The 25,509-nt window shown below is 26.6% G+C and overlaps 2 protein-coding genes across 2 annotated transcripts; both read right to left on the reverse strand.

The window, feature by feature from the left end:
• Positions 1-2,058, reverse strand: LOC137821643 (NAC domain-containing protein 6). The gene is made up of 3 exons (XM_068626332.1): positions 1,729-2,058; positions 1,368-1,636; positions 1-592 (listed from the first exon to the last, which is right to left on the reverse strand). The coding sequence occupies exons 1-3, from the start codon at positions 1,907-1,909 to the stop codon at positions 131-133; spliced, it is 912 nt and encodes a 303-aa protein (XP_068482433.1). The 5' UTR covers positions 1,910-2,058; the 3' UTR covers positions 1-130.
• A 15,982-nt stretch (positions 2,059-18,040) lies between these two features.
• LOC137825645 (expansin-like A2) lies at positions 18,041-19,821 on the reverse strand. The gene is made up of 5 exons (XM_068631372.1): positions 19,547-19,821; positions 19,316-19,425; positions 19,048-19,229; positions 18,577-18,709; positions 18,041-18,476 (listed from the first exon to the last, which is right to left on the reverse strand). Exons 1-5 carry the CDS (start codon positions 19,659-19,661, stop codon positions 18,231-18,233), a joined length of 786 nt encoding a protein of 261 aa, XP_068487473.1. The 5' UTR covers positions 19,662-19,821; the 3' UTR covers positions 18,041-18,230.
• Between the last annotated feature and the right edge of the window lie 5,688 nt (positions 19,822-25,509).

Below are 25,509 nucleotides of genomic sequence, written 5' to 3' on the forward strand. Positions count from 1 at the left end.
TTGGGCTAATATAAAATAGGATATTAATTAATTGATTAACTAATTGCATATACATTAATTCCAAAATAAATAAATAAGATAAGTAATTGAGTTGAAGTTGCAGTTGCAGTTGATAGATCTTGGTGTGGAGTCAGTAGAAGTTTAAGATGTTGGAAGGAGTAAAGTTTTGGAGCCATGGACTGTTCAACTGAGCCCAAAAGGTATCTTGGGTCCAATCTGTTAGCATGGGAAGCTGCAGATCAGGAAGGTTGTCCTTCCCAAAGGGCATTTGTAGGGATGATGTCCCACAACTGCCCTTGCTGGTGTCCTTTAAACCCAATTGGTTGCTTCCTTTTTCTTGTTTAGGCACTGTCATGTTGGCAACACATGGTGCCATTTCTTCAGATTCAGACTCTTTCTTGAGAACATTCTGCAACAAGGGCAGTGGCAAGGGCACGTTTTGCTCTTCCTGTGGGCTGCTGAAGGACATGGTGTCCGTGGAAGAAGGAGGAGAAGCAGGGGAACCCACCATTTGCTTCATCTCTCTCTCTGCCCTTTCCTCCAGCACTTTCAACGATGTTGCCTTTCTGTATATCTTGCACAACACTATTTCCTGCCAATTACCAACAAACAAAATGTTACTTTTAATAATTTAGAAAGCCACCATCTTATAAATGTGTTATACAAATACGATGAGACAATAAACATTCTATTTAATAAACATGTTTTTGTTTCTAGTTATAATTTAATGTAAGATTAAAAATGTATTAATAGTCTACCACCAACCATTTCAAATGTACTCGTACGGAAAACCACCTATCATAATCTGCCCAAATTCTAGGAAACTTCCCTTCTCTGTTGTACCTAGGAAAACACCTCTTCTTAATGTTTTGCAAGAAGTTAAAAGTGGTGAAATAAATAAATTAAATACATGTCTGATTCCAAGACTTTTTTTATAAAAAAAAATCATTTATATGACTTTTAAGTAAAAGTCAATAAATCTATAATAATTATGCCAAATAGCTGCATCACTTAAATTTCAAAGAGAAATTAGACCATCATTTCTCCGGAATTGTGATCCCTTTTCTTAAGGTCACGGTCTCACTTGTTTATTGACAATTTATGGATAATTTCCGATATTTGTGTATTTGACGTAATATTATAATACAAATAAATAAAGTGATTTTAATTTATTAGTTTTAATTATTTAATTAAAACATAATTATAATCAAACGTTAAGAGATTAAAATTATATATATCAGATAAGACTCGATATTTTTAATCATTTCATCTTAAATTTAAAAAATTTAGAAGAATTGGTATTTGATATGACTGAAAATTTATTATGGGCCAAAATGAAAATGAATTTTTTTGGATATAAAAATTACCTTGGGTAATTTGCAATTGTCAGGTAGACGGTACTCGTTCATGACCCAATCGGTTTTGCGTCCACTGGGAGCTCTTCCCATGTAGAAAACCAGGGTTTTCCTTAACCCGATTATGCGTTTGGGATCAGACAAAGTCACTATTTTCCGGTCCGAACCGGTGGCTTTCCAAAATCCTTTTTCGGTGGTCCGGTTCGGCCTTCCCCCGCTTCCGTGCTTCCTGTCCCTCGGCACGAAGAAGTACCATTCTCTCTCCCCAACCTTAGCCAAACCTATGTTCGTCATATAATAATTTAACATTGTGAGGTTACAGTTACAGAACACACATGTTAACGATGAATTAGGTAATTGAATCGACGATTACCAGGTAAGTCCCAGGGATCGTGGTGATAGATGTTGAGGAAACCAATAACGTCGTAACGGAGTTTCTTGCCAACAACCATGTTCTTGAGGTAGAAATCGAGAAGCTCTTCCTCCGTGGGATGGAATCGGAAGCCTGGAAGTGCAATTTCAGAACTCATGGCGATGTCTTCCATGGTGGCCATATCATGAAGTGCGTAGTAGTGTTGAGGAAGTGCAGTGGCAGTGAAGTTATATTTTTGTGGCAGGGAACAAGAAGTGGGTTGATATACTTAAATGCATGTGATGGAAGGGTATTTATAAGGAATGGTTTTGGAACTGGGACCTTTACTCTGTTATTTCATGGTTTTTGTTTATTTATTTATTAACGATAGTAATATTATGTATGACTTGGTCGTGGAGGCATTGGGGGCACAAAAGTCTCTGTAAGAAATCTTGAAAGAAAATGGACTTGTAATGTAATTACACATTATTATGAGATTTGTGTGGTGGGACCCACGCGGCTTGACTGCAGACTAAATTGTGCTGTGGGGACGGATGTTGCCTGTTAATATCTTATTGCTTGACCTCTTTTTTTCTTTCCTTCTCGAATTTTACCGGAAATTCCTCTTACTAATGATATATTTGAAAATCCACATTTTTTATATAATTCTTAATATTATTTTAATATTTTTATATCATTTAATTATAAATTTATTTTTTATTATATATATTTATATCTAAATACATTACTAAGAGTTATATACAATTTTTATGATTATCAAAATATCAATTCTCATTTTTAATATATTGACATTATCAAAATAATAGTCTTTAACTAGTTAAAGGTTAAGGAAGAGAGTTTATAGTTTACGATTTTTAATAAATAATTTACGATATTTTTATAGATAGTGTCAATATTATGGCTTTAACTTCAAGTTTATTAAAATAATATTATTAAAATCAATCATTGTATTTAATGTATAGTCCGTTTTGGAGTTTTTCAGCTTCATCATTGTTTTGTCCTTAAAAGACGCCTCGATAGATTGAGGGGGGAGGAAATATATAAACTGTCATTGGTCTCGAATCCTGAACAATGTGAGATTGACAGTACTGAAACAAACCCTCTAGTTGAGGTCTAAGAGAAGTGGTTTCCCCCTAGCTAAAGAGCTTGAGACACACTTTTGTCCCCACAAACGACGTCAATGTTTACTCAAGATCTAAGTTTTTATTTTTTTATTTTAGAGTTTTCATTCTTCGTCAATTTTCAATTTTTTAAATATTTTATCTTCTTGGTATAAATATTTGTAACTATATTTTAATTTTAAAATCAAATCAAATTTAAATAAATGATTTAGTTTAAGATCATAACTTAATTTATAGTGTTTTTTATTTATTTATAGTGTTATATTGATGATACAAATATTAGATTAAGTTCAATAATACTTAATTATCTTTTAATAGTGATTTATGAGTGTTTATTATAAAATATTATCATTAATGTTATTAATGTTATATGTTATTTGAGAGATTGCATGATTTATTGAGACATTAATATGTCAATATTCAAATACTATAATTTTTTTAAGAAAGTTCACCTGACATTAAAGCTTCATTACCAAAAAAATTAATAAAATTATGAGATTTGGTCCCACACATTATGGTTATTCATTTTTTCTTGTCTATAGGTCTACTAAGCAATTCAATGTAAAGAAACAAATTTGTATTGTTTGATTTCGTTTAACTTTTCATAGGATTTTAAAGTACTGGTTATAGCCATATTTTTTTTACACTTTTATTCAAGTTACAAATTGATTGTGAATTTATAAATAACTTTGAGTTGAACCAATTTTAGACAATTTTACTTTGGAAAAAAGAATTATATTGCACCTAACTTATTTTTATGATAAAAACTCTCATTTAAATATATGTATCGGTCGGGTCTGGACGATAGGTGGATGTCTCAGTATTCGGTTAAAATCGATCGACAAAACCATATTCATTAAGTTTTACAAGAGATTAAAGATCAAACAATGATTAAGCATTAGGTAATACATTATCAATTATAATCAAAAACTTAATTCGACCAAATAACAAATTGCTCATGATAATCATATAAATAGTCACACATTTTGAGAAAAAAAGTATGTCATCGTCACACATTAACTATACCAAACACTGAATATTGAGATCTCACTAAGCGTAATATCTTTTGCATATACTATACAAGCTTGGAGTTTACAAGGAGAGGAGAAAAGTGAAGGGAAAATTATGAAGTTATTATGGAAAGAGATAAGGTAAAAGCATATTGACCGATTAGAAAAGAAGGTAATCGTTTTCTAAGTTTCCATCCCATTCGAAAATAATATAAAAATAATATACAAAATTAATTTATATTTAAATTAAATTTACTTTTTAAACTGTTTTTGTTTTACTTTGATTCTAAATATATCCTCTAGTTATAAATATATATATATATATATATATATATATAACTAAAAATTATATTGTTAAATAAAGACAATTCTTTTTACAATCTAAAAATAAGTTACTCAGTTCTTAAACTTTTAATTAGAAAGCAACCAAAATTTGCTAATTAAAGTCCAACATCTGGAAAGTTCCTAATATCTACATGCGAACATAATGATATTTTGTTCTGCAATGGAATTTCAAATCACACAGTACTGAAGCATTAATGTACTGCAGCATGAATTTAATGAGCCTTAACTCAAAAAACTTTCTTCGTCTTTTCTATGACTACAACCATTGGCGTAAAAATAATAATTACTTGAACGAATTCATTAACAGGTGATTACGTATTTTGACTCATTAAAACAAGTTCCCGGTAAATTACGTCCTTCGTTTCAAATACTAAAAGGAGCTTCAACATTGAGCTATCTCAAAATTTTGATTCTTTGCTGCGACTTCAAATTCGAATGACTGACCCATAGCATGTGTGAAACTTGGAACCAAATTCTCAAAGAAGAATAATGAGTCTTTTGCACAGTTTTTGCCTGGGAACTTGGAAACATAAATAGACTGGAATTACCACCAATTGCAATCCTGTTCAAACCTAGGCAAATTCAGACTTCGGACTCTACAGTGTTTTTTCACATCTTCATATTTTTTAAAATGCTAAAATTATTCATTTTAAATTTTGTAATTCAAATGTAAATTATGTATGTATTTCAGATTCTAAAATACAAAATCTACATTATGGACTGTAAAATTTTGATCAAATTGTACAATTATATTTCAAATTTTATAATTTAAAATGTGTATTTTGAATTTTAAAATTAATTTAGAATACATTAAATCTATTAATTTGTATTTTTGAAAATGAAGGATTGGATAGTGGTGGCTCAACGGTGCTTAGATGGTGTAAGAGGCTATTGTGAAGGAGTTGTTGCAGTTAAGAATTGGAAGACGTGTGCTCAATGAAAAAATAGAAAAAGAGTAAAATTGTCATTTTGCTTCTTCCCTGAAAGAAAGTAGAAGAAGAAGACATGGAAATAATTTCTTTTAAAGTTATGATATTTTGATACCATTTCACTTTTTACACTAAAATATTAATATTTATAATAATTTTTTAATTTTTTTTTAATGAAAATATAAGAAAAATATAAAATATTAAAATAATTTTTAAAATAGAACATGGGTGTAAAAAAACATTTTTATTCTTTCAAACATATCAACGACATTGGGATGAAACTTAACTATTATCCGAACAAGAAAAAATTGAGAGGATTTGATAAATGACAGTTTTAACAAATCTATGTTAACCTCTAATATTATTTTAGAATCTGACTTTGGATAGTTACAACTCTATAATAACATCTTCTCAAGTAAGTTTTTAAAATTTAAAATAAAAAATTTCTCTTAGTACCAAATCTATATACATATAACTTCAAAAATTAAAAAATAAAATAAAATATATATATATATATAATAATTTCCAATCTCCTATATCCATTTATGCTGAGATAATTTCCATTTAAATTCATGTACAATACATGATTATTACCATTGATAAATAATATATAAACACACACAAAATGTTAAAGCTAAATTTTTAAAAATAAACATGCATTTATTGAAATCATATAAATATATTGAAGGAACAGATTCATACATTTTATCCATCTCTCATTCATATACTCTCATGGATATAATTTTAATTTATTAAACATTTATCAAAAGTTAAGTGTCTATCTCTTAGTCAAAAGGTTACATTTCATGTTATGAGTTACTAACATTGTACATCACAAACACTAAATTCTACTTTTGGAAGACTCGTATGTTGCTATACTCGCATATCTGCACATTTTATATTACTTTCACTAAGTTTTCACCACAACAAAGCTACAAAATATAAACTTAATTCACTCATATGACAGGGTAAATCTCTATGACCTACCAAACATAGTTCTTTTCACACTACAAACTAGGTCATATGAATCTCCTTTGACTCTCATTATTTAAAATTTTCCTCCATGTGAGTCTAATATTAGTAGAGTTGGAACCATCTCCTTCCAAATTCTATATACAACCTAAACATCTCAACATAGTATTATTTCCCCATAAATAATTGTATTAATAATGCACGACATTTCACATCACAACCATATCATCATAGATTTTCATTCCCACTTATACATCCAACTCAATTTAAATGCTAATAAATTGCAATTCACCATCCATTACATTATATACTACACCTTTTTTTTACTCTTGCTCTAAGCAATATTGAATTAACCAGTTTGACATGAATTACCCATTTCAATAATTTTTTAAATTTTATCTATTTTGGTAATTAATTTATGAAATTATCCTATTTTGGTAAAAAAAAAAAGCATTATCAAACTTACCTAGATTAGGAATATCTAATTAAGTTTTTGTTAAGTAAGTTGTTCACCTTCTCTTGTATCTCTTGTCTTTGTTTATGTTTTGTTTGAATTACATTTTATGTTCAAATGTGGATCTAATTGGTAAAGGTGAATTTCAATTAATTTATATTTATACACTACAAGAAAATCATTAAATAGAAATCAAATTTAAAGATAAAAAATAATTAGTTTCTATATTGACTAAATTAGATATTATTTTAGAGACTACAAAAATTATTAGTTTCTAAATTAGTTTCTATTATTGATAAATAGTTTCTAAATTGATATCTAATTAACTACCAAGATTTTTGGTATCAAATTTAGAATCTAAATAATTGGTAGTTAAAACCTTGACAAAAAAAATCAAATTTATCGATGGATTTTTACCCACAGATATTAATTATAGATAAATTCAGTATTACCTATGAATATTATCCACATAGCTGAATCTATATGTAAATTTAACATTGTTTACAAAATATTACCCAGGAATCTAAATTCATAAACAAATTCAACATTAGTTACTGATTATTATTCACGGATCTTTATCTGTTGATAAATTTTAAATCTTACCTACAAATTTATATTTGTAAGGAAATTCAATATTATTGTTAATATAAATATTTTTATTAACAATATTATTAATACTAATAATTTTATTAATATTAATAATAATATTTATATTATTAATAATTACACTAATATATAAACATGAGAATAAAAGTTGTTGATGTAATAGTCAAAACTTTTTTATTATTTAAGGGACTTTTGAGTCTCTCACTGTAGTAAATTTTCTTCTATTACTATTAACTCTCTTTAATTTTCTTCTATTAATTTTAACTCTTCTTTAATTTTCTTCTATTAATTTTAACTCTTCTATTTAAATGAAAAATTTAGAACTTTTGTGAAACTCATGCATATTGGTTGGTACATATATATGCACACACATGAAGAAACTTAACTTTACCGGACTTCAAATAATTTGTACGAATTTTGAAATTGAAACCCTATTTGACTTGGTATGCACCAAAAAAGTGGGACCCACTATCTTTTTTCAGCTATCTGACAAATAAGCTTCAATCATAATATGCATGTGATCGCATTTAACGGATGCAATTTTATTATCATAAAATATCACCTTAAACAAAACCCTAAAACCATTCAATTAACTTTCGACTTAGAAATTATATTCCACAAATTTTAGGCTTATATTTCAAATCATCTTATACATTTCAAATAATTATATATTTATACTATACTAGATTTTTTTTTATCAGCAATAATAAATAAATAAATGGAAACCACTTCAGGGGTGGTTCAACCCTTATACATAAAGAGCTAGAGTCTTACCAACTTTCAATCAAGGAACACCTTCTAATTTAAATAAAGAACAACCAAAACAACTCAAGAAAGCATTAAACAACCATTCTCATACAATCTACTGAGTTCAAAACTCAGTTGGAGTACGTAAATGAATTACAACTTTTAGCTCCATAGATAATGTTTTAAATAACATTCGTATTATGTATCTAAAAATATATTATTTTAAAAGAAAATAAAATTATTTGAAAAAAAATAATATATAATTACCTTATTTTTGAATATTTTTATAGTAATTAATATGTTTAATTGTTAACCTTAAACTAACTATAAGGATTAGAAACTCTCTGAACCAAACGGAATAACGAAAGCTTACATTACCCATAAATTCGGATAAACATTAAGTAGATATTTTCTGGTCGTTATTCATGGTAAAGTAGTAGGTAGGTAGGTAAGTTAAAGAGTACACAGTAATTAAAAAGAGTAAATATTGTAATAAAAAAAATAGACACCAAAAAAGGTATTGTTATTTTATTAATTTTATTAATTACAGTTAATGATTAGGAAAATAAATAAATAACGATACCTGATTAATTTGTTTGTGAAGTCAATTGCAGAAGTCTTTCAGAGTGATTACAGAAAGAAACTGTTTGATTTGATTTTCCAAGGATTTGATTGTGAATTCAAAAGCAACTACGCGTCCTGAACATTAATTTGGTTTTTTTCAAGTCACACAAACTTTCTCTTTAAAATAATATAAACAAAAATGTATGAAGAAAAATGGAGAATGGTTTTTTTTTTTTATGGATATGATTTTGGGTTTGACTTGGAAGTCTTGTGCAAAGACGAAGATGCAAAAAATAGTCTCTCGATCACAAGTAAATGATGATGAGATGAATTTCATTGGAGTCAAACAGAAACACTATTTAATCCTTCTTCAAGCTTTTGTGCTAATACCTTTACCAAATCAAAGTCTTACAAATTTGTTGTATCATAAAAAAGCAACTTCCCATGCTCTTTCCTCGAATTTTCTCCATTTTGTGCCTCTTTTGCCAGAAAAGATAGATGCAGGGCCCAGAAAATGATTGAATAATAGGAAAAACAACATTGGTGTACAGTGCTTAAGTGAGTTAGTTAAGTACATGTTGTATATGTTAAAGAGAAATTGCAAGTGAAGCCAAAAGCATCTGCTACTTGTTTTAATACCAGAAGCATACCAGTACGAATTCGATTTCTCAATGGGAAAGGAAATTTCGTGGTCATCACTTCCAAAATCCATTCCCAATATTGTCTTTTCCCTCATCAAGTTATAACTTCTAATGGCTAACTAATTTGTCATCTACTTAAATTTTAATCAATTTAGATGCTTAAATTATCTAATGTTTATGGTTGAATCATTTCTCATCATATTTATGAGTAATGAAGTAAAAATTATGATAATTGATAAATATTCAGATTAAAGTTATTAAAACTTAATACGATCAGAATACGAAAATGAACGATTCCATATAAAAGATAACAGAAATCGATTATTAAGATATAACATTTTTAAAATTAAAAACCATTTTTTCTAAGTTAACTGGATGTTACTAAACTGTATATTTTAGTAGGAAGACATCTCTCTTGATTATAATAGATAAAATGTCATTGAAAATATAGTGAGAATTTAGATAATTAAATTTATAATGTATAAATAAATATAAATTTTATTTTATAATACCAAAAGTATTTTAAGAGGGTAATATAGTTACTTTTTATGTTATCTGTTTTTTTTAGTGTAAATGTAGTATGCCATAGTTAAGATAATATAGGTTTTGTGGAACTAAATTCTTGGTTATACGAACATCCTTAAATACTTCACTCTAATAATTCTATCCTTTAAATATTTTACTCTAATAAATTTATTTCTTTTTCTGTTAGAAAAAGAAATAATTTTATAAGAATAAATTAGATTAAAAGTTTATTTACAAAATTGATTAATTTTTTTTTAAATTGATGATTTTTTGCTTGAGGTTTTTTAACTTTTTATCTGGGTGCAGGAAGTAAATTTAGCAGTATCGTTGATTTTAGTTTACTTAATATTTTGACCATTTTCCCTCTCAAATATTTTGAGTATTTTTTCTATTCAAAATAGGATACAAAATGATTTTAAAATTCATAGTTTTATTGAAATTTTAGTAAAATTTATATAAATTATATATAAAAGAAATCAAATATTTAGAATCAAACGATAAAAAAATTCAATTGAAATATTATGCTTTAAAGAAATAAATATTATTTAAATTTATGTTATAGGAATCGAATAAATTAATATTTATTTAAAATAATGTTTTAGAGTTATATTTTACTATTCTATTAATTTTATTTTGAAATACTCATGGACATCTCAGGAGTGTTAAACTCACGGGTGATTATAATAGTGGATACCCACAAGTTGCAACTCACATGGATGACAAGCGCAAGATAGCTACGCTTTTTTTTTACCAAATTCATTTAATATTATTTATTATTTTACTATTTAAATATTATTTTACCAAATCTTCAAAGAAAGTTATTTATTTAAATAAGTCATTTTTGGAATCACGATTTTAAAATAAAAAAATTATACTCCAAAATATAATTTGGAATTAATTAGAATCGTGTTTTAATCTGCATATCTTTGTTTTTTATTTAACTTTTTTAATGAAAATTGTGTTTAGTATAAAAAATTGTACACTATAAATATACATATATAACATAAGCTCTTACAGAAATAAAGTCACAAATAAAATTCTAATTAATAACAAAAGATGGGTCTTTGTTGAAGCAAGAAATATGAATAACTGTATGCATTCTTGGTAATCTTTGTGAAAACAAGGATAGTTGTATATATATGCCATAATAATATGGAATTAGTTATATATAATAGATGTTAGTTATGAATTAATTTATGCTAGTTATATTGTTTATACTATTTACTTAAATGGATAAATCTTAAAAAAAATGTTACTTATTTAAATAAATCGCTTTTGGGATCACGATTTAAAAAAAAATCTTACTCCAAAATACAATTTGGAGTTATTAGAAACTTTTATATTAAATTCGTGTTTTAAAATACATTTTTAATTTGATTTTTAATAAAAATTGAGTTTAGTATAAAAAAAATTTATTGTAATACCTTTACAAAACTATATACAATTTTAGGAAGAAAAGAAAATAAACTCTTCCAAATATTGATTTGTAGAAATTCCCTTTTAAAGTTTATGTAAATTCTTACTTTAACTTTTGCGTAAGTAAAATTAATTTATAAAATAATTTTATTTATTTTTACTTTACTTCCTTAAAGCGTTTGTGGATAATTTGTACAAATATATTGCTTGAAGAAATGGTGTTCAATGCCATTGAAACCAATGAGTTCATGGTTATATACACATGATAAAATGATCAAATAATCTATATTTTAATCTATTTTGAAAAATACATACTATATTAATTTTGATTTATGTAACCACGGTATCAATTAATTTTATAATTATATAAAATTTGCGTTTATATATATATATATATATATATATATATAACTTTTAATCTAAATTACTTTTTGAAAAGAAACATTATTGAATTGGAAGATATTGAATTATATAATATTTGACAAAGTTAAACAATAAAATTTGTTTCTCACATAAAATTACTAAGTGTTCTTACAGGGTTTTTAAAAATAAAAACTTTCATTTTTCTCAATTTGGCCTTTCGATTATTGGATCAGTTGACTTTGACTATCTTTCAGTTATGTGGACTTGGACTTGCTCTCAACTACTAGATTTGGGCTTCCTCTCAACTACTAAATTTGAGCTTACTCTCAGTTATCAAAACTCATTATCGGTTGGTTGTGTGTACCTAAAAGGTACTCCGATGATAAAGTCATAGTCAATTTGTTTAATTTATCTAAAAAAAACACTCTACTTACATATTAAATAGACCACCTATTTATAGTGCTCATTATTAAACTTTATTAACTTAATTGAGTTTTTACTCTTTACACCTTACACTTACTAAATGTATTTATAGTAATTTAAACTTATTCATTAGATCCTAATACAATGTTAATTTTATTTTATTATTTATTTATATTATTTTAATTTTATTCATTTTCTAACATATATACACTAAGAAATTTATAATTTTAATAAGTGAGAACTATTAATCTGTAAATATGAACATCCCCACCCACCCATACAGAAAATTCCCATTAATGGAATCTAAAAACATGTCGTTTTTCTTTTGGCCCATCACAGCTCAACACCACTATTCAATCTAAAAATAAATTGAGAGGTACTTTCTTAAACCCATTTTCTATGATTTTTAGTTTATCAACGTTTTTAATTCATCAACATTAACTCTAATTTTTATATCCTCCTTTTTCTATTTTTAACTTCTCTTCTCATTATTTACAATTTATCAGGATTTTTAATCAGTTGATTATGGTTTCTAATTTATGTAGATTTCTAATTAGTTAAATGCTTAAAACTGTTTGTATAAATTAAATTGTATAAAATTATATTATTAAATAATGAATATTATATTTTAAACTTTAGAAAAATTATATCAAATCAGTGAGTAAAAAAATATTTATTAAAGACAAAAGTTATATATTGTTTAGACGTTGAATAGTGTACATTAAGTAATTAAAACTGCAATGTAAATAGTAAAAATTACATAAATATACTTTTTAAACTTAACCGAGATTTTAAAAATAGTCCATCATTATAACTCTTTTGTCATATTATCAACTTTTTGGTAATTTTTTTTATCATATTCTCAACTTTTATTTAGCTGTGTTAGTAACTGTAATTATAGTTGCATCAATTATGACCATATATATATATATATATATATATAATATTTTTAACTAATATACATATTTTTAACTGTCACTATAACTAATGGATAATTAATGACAAATTTTTATTAAATAATATTTAATTTTACACATTAAGAATTTTATCTTATTCATTCAATTATGAAATGGTAGATATGATATTTAAGACAAAAGTTTTATAAGACAATTTTTTTTACATGGTAGTGTAAAAACTATTTGGATTATAATATACATATATAAAGAATATTAGTTTAAGAAATGAAAATAGATTTTTTGTAAAATATAGTTTTTTTATAAATGTTTACATTTAAAAACAAAATAATTAATCAGAAATCATAATATATTAAAAGTTATGAGAAGAGATAACTAAAAATAAAATTATATATATATATATAATGTTTTTTAACTACAACTTACTCTTTCATATAAAAAAGTGTGTTAACAGACTTTATTATTATGCATAAAATTGACAGCTAGCATGTATTTTCTCTCTCTCTTTTATGGTCCGTGTATAGTTTTATTAATATACATTAAACTTTATTTATTTTTCTTAGTCCTTTCTGTCTTGCATTAATAATTTCAGACCAAATGGAATATTGAGTAATAAAATAATATTTTAGTGACATAAATTATAAGTAAAAAAGGAAAAAGTTACAGTATTAAGGTTTGAGCCATGAGAATTTTATCTGATTCACCTCTAATTCAAATATTGTCTTAATATCATTAAAAACTTATTCTAAGTTATGATAATATATTTTTATTTTGTTATTTTACGTATACACTCACTTAGTCATAAGAAAATTAAAACATATTTATCATAACTTTCGAGAAATTTTAATGCAAACAAACGATAAACACACTTTTGTTTGATCTGAAGCGATGAATGAGGCGCAAATTGAGCTAGCCAGCTAGGTGCATAATAAATAGAAATTTAATAGCAGACCAAAATTACGATAATATTATATTCAAATTAATAATAATATATGAAGTATAATATCCAAATTTCTTCATTCCCTTTAAATTATCAAAATTTACGAAGAAATTTATAATTCTTTTTATGTCACTTTCCATGACAACCTTGCTGCAACAAAACAACAGTTGACTGACTCATTGACTCCACCACTAGAAAAAAAACCATCCATTTTGTCTGTATTTTCTAAGAAATAAACGAAAAAAATAATAAAGATTAAATGATAAATAATTAGTGATTTATGATTTATGATTTGCTGTTAAAAGATATGGTTGATTTTAAAAATGCAGAAGAAAAATAATATAGTTCACATACGGTTTTAATTCAAGTTTTCAGATTAAAAAAAAACGATTAAGAAAGTATATCTTACTAATTTTATATTTATTTGTATATACTTTTATATATATATATATTATTTATTATTACTTTTTCTGAACTTTTCTTTAGATTTTAGTACTTATTTAGCAAGTATTTTTAATAGTTTTTTTTTAATTAACCGATAAATATTGCGTTAGAAAAAAATATGCTAATTTTGGTAACACTCTTCTTAGTGGTTAAAATATATACAGATTGAAATACTTATAGTAATCTCATTTATTTCGTTTTTTATTGTTCATAAAAAATATATATACAGTATTTATTCTCTCCAATTTGAAATTAACCGAATATACTCTTCTGATTAAATTATATATTTTATAGCATAAACATAATTAACTAATTACGTATAAATAAATATAAAATATTCAAACATATGAATATTAATATATATATATATATATATATATATAAACAAAATTAAAATAAATAATAGTAATAATCAACAATGATTTGGACAAAACAAGTTAAAGTAACCAGTTTTATACTTATTAGGTAAATTAATATAGTTTTAAAACACTAAATTTGAATACTAAATCATTTTATACAGTATACTCAATCACATATATAATAATATATAGTTATAAATATACTTATCAATCACATTCTTATCTTTACGTAAGAATCTTAACACTTGAATACATCATAATCTGACTAATGATTTCATGATTTTTGAAAAAATTACTTAAGATTCTTATGAGTTGAATAAATCATAATTAGAATTGTAATTTCATTATTTTGAAAGATAAATGTTCAATATATCTCTCAATAAACTAACATAACATTATAATCTAAGCTATTGACTTAGATAACATAAGAAATCCGCTTAATGACTTTTTAAACATGCTAAGCGAAATTCGGCCAATGTCTATCTATAATTACAATATTATAATCACCTACTAATTTCACCAAACTTAAAAAAAATTACATTTTTTTCTATACAATTCCATTAAATAAGATGCTATTTAATTATTTTTTTTAAAAAACTTTCGTTATCTCAAATTACTGTTGGATATTCCACATCGATTATATATTATAATATATATGGGTGCAAATCTCATCTTATAAATTAGTTTTATGAAGTTGAGTTAGACTTAAAATTTACTTCTTATGTTATGTTTGTGTTCGTTGAGAAAAAAATATGAAATATTGATGAGTTAATAATCAAAATCTAATGATCAAATTTTTAATATTAAACCCATATTCAATCTTTCACACTTTCTTAATAAAATCCTCCATGCATGGCTAAAAGAGTAAGAAGTAGAAAACAACAACCAAATAGGAAACACATTGAAAAAAAAATAAATCTCAAGAATAAGAAATCTATGGATGAAAGAAGGAAGAAGAGAAAATAAACGAAAGAATGATGATTTTGGTTATTGTCTTGAACATGAGAAAGATAGGAAAATCTTCCAATCACATTTTGGATATTTCTTTCGTCACCTCCATTTCTTTCTTCCTGCACCCCATCCCTTAAAAACATCCAAATTACCCTTTACTATTTTTATTAAATATTTTTTTTAATTTTTAAATATGAAATCTAGAATCCAAAGACTTCTCAAATTGTATAATCCAAAATAAATTTTTATATATTTTTTTTGAATTGCACAATCAATACAAATGTATTACGGATTGTAGAATGAAATAGATACTTTTAGAATTTGTAAAAGTATAGGGTACAGAAAGAAATCATGGATTGTAGGAAGAAACTGCCTCAGTTTTTTAACTTATTTAATTTTCAGAAGAAACTAAACCCAATAAAGCCCACACTTGAGCTCAAAACCTTAATTACTATCTACACCCTCTATGAAACATATTACATAATCATAAACCTATCCTAATTTAAATTGTATTCCCACTTACAACTTTAAATCACATATACTTAATATTGTTAGGTTAAGCATCAGATTCACACACATTCACTAAAATATCTGTTACAGAACTGCAGACAAAAGAAGAAGTAATTTTCTCATTAACTATACATAATACAAGTATTTATAGGTTTTGTACTTAATACAGTTGCAACTACTTTGATTATTACAACAATTATCACAAATTATATACTTGTGTCCATAAAAACAACCTTAATACACAAATATAAGCTCAACGGCTTACAACAACTATTAAAGAGTTAGTTACGTTAGTAACGAGATTGTTACCAGTTGTTGTTGGGAAAAAAGTACGAGAAAACATTTTGCCTCTAAAACAGCTCCATCTAATACTCAAGGAACTGCTCCAATCCCTCTTTATTTATTCGCCCTCAAGTGTTATAATTATCCTTATTTCACATAACACTACCATAGAAAAAATTATTAAATAAAAATTAATTTTAGAAATCAAAATAATTAATCATTATATTAACTAAATTATTAATAATTTTATAAATTAAAAAATTATTGATATTTAAAATAATTTATATTATTAATAAAAATTTATAAAGTAGTTTTTAAATTTATATCTAGTTAAAAAAATTGTAGTTATTAACTAGTTATGTAACAGAAAAGATAAATAGAATATTGATTGATATTTATAGGATGTTTAAAATGATGAATGTTTATCTATAATTATTCATTTATTAATTTATTCTACATTGTATTATATACTCTTACCTGATTAAAGATCATAGAAAAGATGTATAAAGTTGAAAGGAAATAGTTGTATGCATGTTTTCCATTGCCTTTTAATAGAATTGTATTATTGTATCTGTTGTTTTATCTTTATTATTTTTTTTATAAATTTGTTATTGAGATATAAGATAAAATTGATTTAATATGTCGATAAATTCGTTATATATCATATTTACAAGTTTTTTTATACATGCATAAAAACATAAGCAGCCTGTTTGAATGTTGAGTCAACCAACTAGTTTATGATATGACTTTAATAACTATATACCCATTTATAGTATTATTATTTTTTTCATACAGTATCACTAAATCAGCAACTACTTTATTTATTTATTTATTGTTGAAGATATATTTAGAAAACATATAATATTTTTTTCTTGTATATTTAAAATATGTAATTCGAAATATAATATTTTTTGAAATTTAAAATATTTTTAAAAATATATAATTTAGAATGTACTAATGTATTTTATAAATTTTATTTTAGTATATATTTTCATATCTATAACGTACTTCTTAGGAAATAGATATATTTTGAAATTTATAATTTAGAAAACAAATTTCATATAATAAACTTGAAATTTTAATTTATATAGAATACATATTATCTACTATCCATTGTAAAATCTAGAATACAAATTTCAAATGGTAAATTTGAAATTTTAATTTATATGGAGTGCAGGTTTAAAAATGGGGTGGAGAATGCAATGGCCCAGACTAAAGTATTCTGAATATGGTACGGCCTGTTATTTGTACCCTTTTTTCCTCTTCACACTCCCATATTTTTGTTTCTTTAATATCTGTTCTACCCTTTTCTCTACAGTCCCTTTATACATTTTCGTTATTTTTTTTTGTTTCCCGCTGATTTAAGAAAAAAAATGCTTTGTACGAAATTCTACTATAAATATTAAAACAGAAAAAATGAAAGCCAGAAAAGAGAAAAAAAAATGTGAAATAAAAAGTGTTGTGATATAAACTGTTGAGGTATCCGCGGAATAATAAACCTCTGGATTTTATATCGAAAGCTTACCAGAACTTATTTTAGAAGAAAAAGACGAAAGTGAGTGAATTTGGAAGGTAACTTAGAAAAATTACGGTTTTTTCTGATTTTTGTTTCCAATTTTATACATGGATAGGTAGAATGGAAATTTCATGGCCTCTAAGAAGCAAGTTCATGAAATGCAGTATTAACACGCTTTTTCAGCCCCGAAACAAACAAGTCTTAGTTACTGGTCAAAGAACAATACCTCTGATGCTGATTCAAAAGGTTAGAATGCAATTCCTATATTCCAGAAACGGAGTGAAAAAGAAAAAAAGAATCATTATTATTGCATTTTTGCTGTCTGCAACTTACAAGAAGAAAGAAAAGAAATAAGAATGGTTTGGAAGTTTATTGTGTACTCCATGATTTCTTAGTATGATAAGTTGGTGTGTGAGACTAGACTATATAGTATGTGTGTGTGTGTGTAGGTTATTGAGAGTTGCAATGAATCATGACCAGATGGAATCATCACAAGGGGAACAACCCTCTTGTGCAATGTCTGTTATCTGAAGGCCAGAATCATATATGACACCATTTTTCCAATCAGAAGGTAGGACATTCTTTGCCCAAATCCACTTCCCATCATACCCTGCTGTTACCACTAACCGAAACTGCAATGCTCCTTTGGGTACCCTGTTTGTGTCCCACACTGCCCCGTTGTTTCTGCTCATGAAGCTCCAGTTTGAAGAATCAGCCTAATAACAATCAATGTTGTAACCCACCAAGCCAACGTTAGCAAAGTTTCATTCAAAACAAAAAACAAAATACTATAATGTTTTCTGTCTGACAACACACCTGAGCCACATCAACGGCTACTATCTCTGTTTGACCTCCTTGGTACAAAAATTTAATGGCTAAGTAATCAGGATTCTTGCTTGATTCTTCTACACGGACAGCCAAATTCTGATTTTGGTAGTTGCAGGGTACTCTGCTCCATTAAACACCCACCAAGAAAGAGTCAGAAAGCATTCTTTCTGATGCACTATAAATGTCTAATAGATTAAGATTAACACAGGGTCATGAAATATTATTATGCAGATAAAAGGCATTAGACCGTTACTGTCATTAAAGTGGCACATGATTGAGGTAGGGATTCATAATATTAAAAGGGTTGGTCCACAATGATTGTTCTGTATAGGTGGTGGGTGGGCCGGTAGGTGGGGAGTGGGGTCAGGCCAAAACCAGTGGCAAAGCAAGGAAAAAGGAAAGGAAGAACCAAAGGAAAAGGATAAAACTTTATCCAAAACTGAAGTGATTTAAGCCTACCTCTTGTATTCAATGTCAACAATGCCAAGTTTCAATATTTCTCGGCCCTTTCCCTTCTGAGCCATGCCTGAGAAAGCTCTTTTGCTCAGCACAAAGTCAGTTTCATTGTTGTGACTAAGATCATCAGTCAATACCACTCTAGTACCCTCTGTGCTGCAAAAACTCGGGTTCTTGCATCTTATCTGCAACAAAAGAAAAATGTCAAGTAATCATAAGAATAATTCACATCAATTTGGTGGTACATGGTCCTTCTGATTTGCACACACACCTCAAAGCAAGCACCACAACCGGCTCCGTTTTTGAAGAGAGAGGCCACACCACCTGCAAGGTGTCCACCACTTATGTCTAGTGCCAAAGAGCCATACCCACATGCCCCAGCTGGTTCATACACAAAATTCACATAATCAATTAGTAAGATCATTCTATTTGGCCTGCTTAGATATGGAAATTGAAGCCATTTATGACAGTAATGAAATGATGAATGAATGAATGATGTTACTTGAAAGAACAGAAGCTCTGGAGTAAAAGGAAGCCTTGGATTGGTGCAGGCAGCGATCGCAAGCAGTGGCAGAAGAAGCAAGAAGGGAGAGGAAAAAGAGGAGAAAGAAAGCCATGTGTGTTGGATGATGTTGAATTGTTTTGAGGATGAGTTTTGAGAAAGGAAGGAGAAGAAGCTAGGTATATATATATACAACACTGATATATTGGTGACAGATCAGCATTTTCCAAAAAGCTTTGGTAATAGATAAGAATGGATGAAAGGGGAAACGCACTGAGTTAACGCGGCTGCACAAAGAAACTAAATGGGGTCACTTTCTGACTTCACTCACCGACTCTGCACATCTCTATGCGCCAATACCAAACAGCTGTTGGTGACTGTTACATCGTGTTCTTTTCTTTCTTTCTTTCTTTCTTTTTAACTGTTACCAGATGGAGATGGACCTTGATTCATTACGAGGTTATCATAATGTTTTTTTTTTTCATACCTCCTCATGTTTTTTTTTGCTATATACGTTCATTTTAAAATATTAGTAAGTGTTTTATAATTAATGGGTGGTGAGTTTTAGATAAGATGCAAAATAAGGATAGTGTGTTACAAAAAGAGTGTGATTAATTAATTGGAAGATAGAAGAAGAAAAGGAAAAAGGGTTATTTAACTTTTTTGAGAAAAGAAGATGAATTATTAAATGCTTGAATTAGTTAAGTGAGTAATTAATTAGCTTTTTGGAAGGTTAGTGGGTATAGTCAATGGCTTAAAAATCACACATTGTGAAGGGAACAAACAATATCTTGGGTGGCTATAGTCCAATACAGCTGTCCCTCACTCCTATGTGAAAATGAAGAGAAAAAAAACGAAAGAAGGAAAAAAACAGAAAACGAGGTAATGTGGCATGTTGGTTGATTTTTGAAAAGGTTTCCGCGTAGGGCGTTCCAAAAGACAAAAAGAAATAAGGTTTTAAGAAGGTAGGGATGGGAAATGATTGTTGGGTTGTTCGTGAGTGGGAATTTAGGAACAAAGTTTACAACTCACACCCATTTCCCAAGTAAGAATAACAATGCAATCAAACTCCATAATATCTTCTTTTCGGTGTTTCATGATCTTCTCTTGTTAATTTGGTAATATTATCACCTATTTTCTTCTAAATATATATGAAAAATATACATATTGAATCACTCTGTGTTTTGAATTTTCGGTTTATGATTAATCAAAGTACTTGGCATATCAGAATTCATGTGAAACTAATCTTGTAGTATCTTCATATGTTGTTAGAACACAACATCCCATGTTATTAGTTTTGAGAGGTTAATAAAATAATATTAGAAATAGGTTTTAATAATAAATTCTAATTTAAGATTAAGCCATTAAGATAATAAGTTTATTAAAGATATTAGACCCTTATAATAAATTTAATGAAGATTTAAGATCCAAATAAGGATTCTTGTTAACATGTCCATGAGATATTAGTATAAATAACCAACTTGAATTAATTTATGATTAAGATCACAGTTATGTTTATATATCGGTCGGGGTCAGACGATCGATAACACTCAGTATCGAAAATTGTCCGACTAACTAAGGATAAAGACTTCAAGATAAAAAGAAATATGCGATAAATCAAGTATTTTTATTTTTATGATTATACACATTAAATACGACTCATCAATAATATAACACACGACAAACTATATAAATAAACACATTAGACAAAACAAGTGTACAACACTAATAATACAACACTCATTATACGCTGAAATACTTACTTGAGCATTGAATAAAGTATCTTTTATTGGTACACTCTCGATAGGAGCCAAAGCTTGAGACTGAGGAGCAAGGGAAGGAAGAAGCGAAACACAACCAAAGAAGAATCAATTGTTCAATCAGTTACCTCTAGTGTCTCATACCCATATACCCATATACTCATATACAGAAACAACTTCCCTTGTTAATTTGATTAATGAAGTATCTTTGCAAATAAATTTACCTCACTTGACATAAGTCTAAAGATTAAAAATCCAAAAAAGACAAATAACTGAAAAACTAAGAAAATTAAAAAGCTTATAAAAACTTGAAATACAAACAATATTCATTACTCATGTCCTCCAAAATTAATCATTCATTCTGTAAGAAAATATATTATGCCTACTAAATCACCTCTTAACTTTTTTTGGCTTCTTATTCTTGAATAACACCTTCACCTAATCACAATCCTTATTCAGTTAAATCCTGTGGTATGCTTGATCTCTTCTTTTTAATGGGTAAAATGCCCAATGAGTGAGAAATTAGAGCAATAAATACAGAGACAGGAAAACAGAAACCCCAAGTACGCAAGAGATACAAGCATTTTAATGTAAAAAATCCCTTCAATAAAAAGGTAAAAACAAATCAATAAGAATGCAAATTGAGTCTCTCACAGCTGACAAATAATAGGAATAATCAATAAAAAAAAACAAAATACACAATTCAGAAATAAGAAACAAAGTGATGAAAAACTAAAAAACAGAACATCTGCAATCATTTCTTTTTTGTGCTACGAACAACTGGTCCACAACATCAGACTGCTGTATAAATTAAAACAAGAAACAGTAATGAACAAATCTCTAGTCATTATTGGAAACTTGCATATATATGTTCAATAATGATTTTTTTTTTCTATGACAATTTGATGCTACAATTTTATTTTTATAATACTGTCTATGTTTTAATACTAGTTTGTCCCTGAGATAAAATAATTACAAGTATCCCTATTATTCCCATGTGGTATATTTTCAGTGATAAATAATTTAAATATTTTATACATTCGTATACGCCTATAATATAATTAAAATATCTTATAAATAAGTTATTATTAATAAATAATTTAAATTTATCAACCAAAAATGATTAAATCAATTAAATCTACTATCTCAACACTGATGATTGACCACACAACTAAAAATGACCAAATTAAAGTTGAATTGGAAACATCATAATGTTGGGCCTTATTATTTATACTCTGAAAGATAATCGTTCAAAATCAGTTTTTTATTTTTATATATTTGTGATTACTTCTTAAACGTTATTTGTAGATAAAACATCTATTTAATATTTTGATTATTTTTTATCAATAGTGAAAATAGAGAGGTTGGTGTTTTGTTTCTGATGAGTTAATATATATAATATTATTATTAGTAGTTCTTGTAATTATTTCTTTCGTTATATGTATAAAATTTTTAGTTAACAACGTCTTGAAACAATAAATATATGAACTATATTATCGGCCCGGCCCAGAAATAAATGTTAAAAGAAATTCAATAAATAATTATAAAATGTTTTAGGTTCAAAATAGCAATAAATCTCAAACTTTAATATCATATATGTAAAGAAATAGTAAAAAAAATTATTTATGCGTAGAAGTAAATATAAATGATTTTTCAAATGATTATACGTGCAATCGTTATGAAACGGAAAAAAATATTTAGGAATTTGGGAATACAACTGCTATCTATATTTTATTTAATATCTCATAAACAAGGATATGAATCATATCCATAAAATATAATACATATTTAATATTAGTTATTATTAGTTGAAATTTATAATGATTTAATAAATTATTCTATTATTAGTATTTATTAAGCCTTTTTTTGAGAAGTTATGTGTAATTTTCAGGCAAAATTATACTATGCTTTATTGCAATAATAATTCATCACAATCGTTTCATTATTGTTTGTTGTAGTGCTACATCTAATTCCATAATCACAAATGAATGTGGTATTTGTTTGGTCATAGTCTTAATCGTGCATGAGTGGAGTGAATGACAATCACATTTGAGAATGTGACCACAAAAATTAATTTTGGTTTAATTAAACTTTAAATGTAATCTATTCATTTAAAGAATCATTAAAAAAACTTTTATTAATTAAAACCGCATAATATGAAAGTGAGAATTAAAATCTTACCTAAATTACATTTTTTTCTAAATTATGATAATTAGTGCGTTGGAAAAAAATAACAAAAATATTTAATAACTTTTTTGAGAAGATAGCTTTTCTTTTTAATTTCATCTCACCGTTTTAAGTGTTTTAATTTGATAACGATGATAATAATATTAGAATGATAACACACCACATACATAGCAAAACATAAATAACAAATGACACATTATTAATTAAATTTGATTAGTTTGGCAAGATGTTGGGATCGAATATCACATATCACTGTAATAACATTTAGAAATTACATTAACTCAATTTTAAGAAATAGAACTAAGAACATTCAAAATGTTAAGATAAAATTTTTAAAAAAAAATCAATAATGAAAGGACCAAAATACCTATTAAATAATAACTAAAATAGCTCATATTTTCCATTTATATGTTATTAGTGGAAATCTGTATTCAATCTTTATCATTTGTGAAAATGCTTCGAGATTATAAAAGTTACGTCACCATAAATAAAATTACTCTAATATAGTAAGTCAGGAGATTGAAAAACCAAAATTACAATGTAATTTGTTATTATTTTAACGAATTCTCCTGCTTCTTCCTCCATACGTTCCTATGCTATGTGCTACTCCCATAAATTTTTTATTTCAAAACATTATTTTTTAATATTTCAAATTATATAATCTAAAAATATTTTTTTAATTCATAATTAGCTCATGGATTATCGAATTTGAAAGTTTTTTTTTACATGTGTGATTAGCTTTCAGATTATATAATCTGAGAGTATTTTCTCATATGAGATTAACTTCTGAGTTACATAATCTGAAAGTCTTTTATAATATGAGATTAACTTCTGAATTACATAATCCGAAAGTCTTTTCTGATATGAGATTAGCTTCCAGATTATGCAATCCAAAAATCTTTTTTCAGATGTGTGATTAGCTTCCAAATTACATAATTTGTAAGTCTTTCTGATATGATATTAGGTTCTGGATTATGTAATTTGAAATATGTATGAATCATATAATCTATAAGTTACTCTCAAATCCAGAAATTTTTTTCGGATTGTGTAATCTAGAATACCATTTAAAAAAAATATATTATGGATTACATAATCTAATCTGGATACTATTTCTGAATTTGAGATTAGCTTCAAAATATATATATATATATTTATATATATATATATATATAAATATATATATATATAAATATATATATATATATATATTTATATATATATATATTTCCTATATTTCCTAATGCACTTTGAATAAACCTAACCTTATAATAAGATCGGGTAGCCCAAATGCTTTCTGAAATGTTATACACATTTTACGACCCATACTTGTCTCCGTGATTGGTCCAAGGGTGTAACACCCTTTCAAAATTCTTTCTGCACCCCCATATATTTTTAAAAACACTATTTTATTTTATTTTTAAAATAACTTTTGGATTTTTTTTGGGATACACTTCTCATAATTCATGAAAACGTTTTTCAATTTTTTTTTTCTGAAATAAACTTTTCAGAATACGGTTTGAAACGTATATTTTTAGAATAACTTTTCTAAAATGTGTTTTAAAAAGAGTTTTACAAAATGAAAACGAGTTAGATGAATCATTTGATCATTTCTCTTATTTAATTGATAAAGAAAAAACTTTGATCCGGTGCAGGAAGAAACACAGGAGAGAAAGACACTCTCCTTGGTTAAAAAACTGAGAAAAAAGAAAGAGTCTGTTTGGTGAGGGAAAGGTTGGCCTTGTGGAACACAAAAAACAAATTTTGGTTTCACTCCTCAACTACTTTCTTTCCTTTTCTTCAAGCGCCACCATTTATAACTTGTTCTATTTAAAGTTTATTTAAACAATTATGATGGGGTTAGCAATGGGAGAAGAAAGGTGTTTTGGGATAATAATGTTTTTTTTTTAATGATTAGGAAAGTAGAGGTGGAGAAAAAAAGTATTGTGGTGTAGGTTAAGTCCTTCTTTTCATGTTAACATGACATTTATGATTTGTTCAATGAAAGGGAGGTGAGTT

This window comes from Phaseolus vulgaris, chromosome 11 (assembly GCF_000499845.2).
Source record: "Phaseolus vulgaris cultivar G19833 chromosome 11, P. vulgaris v2.0, whole genome shotgun sequence".
NCBI classification, from domain to species: domain Eukaryota; kingdom Viridiplantae; phylum Streptophyta; class Magnoliopsida; order Fabales; family Fabaceae; genus Phaseolus; species Phaseolus vulgaris.

Coding starts and splice junctions, on each gene's coding strand:
- LOC137821643 (XM_068626332.1), bottom strand. CDS start 1,909: ATGGCCACCATGGAAGACATCGCCATGAGTTCTGAAATTGCACTTCCA. Junction 1,637..1,728: donor CGATCCCTGGGACTTACCTG/GTAATCGTCGAT, acceptor TGACGAACATAG/GTTTGGCTAAGGTTGGGGAG. Junction 593..1,367: donor ACAATTGCAAATTACCCAAG/GTAATTTTTATA, acceptor GGTAATTGGCAG/GAAATAGTGTTGTGCAAGAT.
- LOC137825645 (XM_068631372.1), bottom strand. CDS start 19,661: ATGGCTTTCTTTCTCCTCTTTTTCCTCTCCCTTCTTGCTTCTTCTGCC. Junction 18,710..19,047: donor GTTGACATTGAATACAAGAG/GTAGGCTTAAAT, acceptor TTAATGGAGCAG/AGTACCCTGCAACTACCAAA. Junction 18,477..18,576: donor TAGCCGTTGATGTGGCTCAG/GTGTGTTGTCAG, acceptor GATTGTTATTAG/GCTGATTCTTCAAACTGGAG.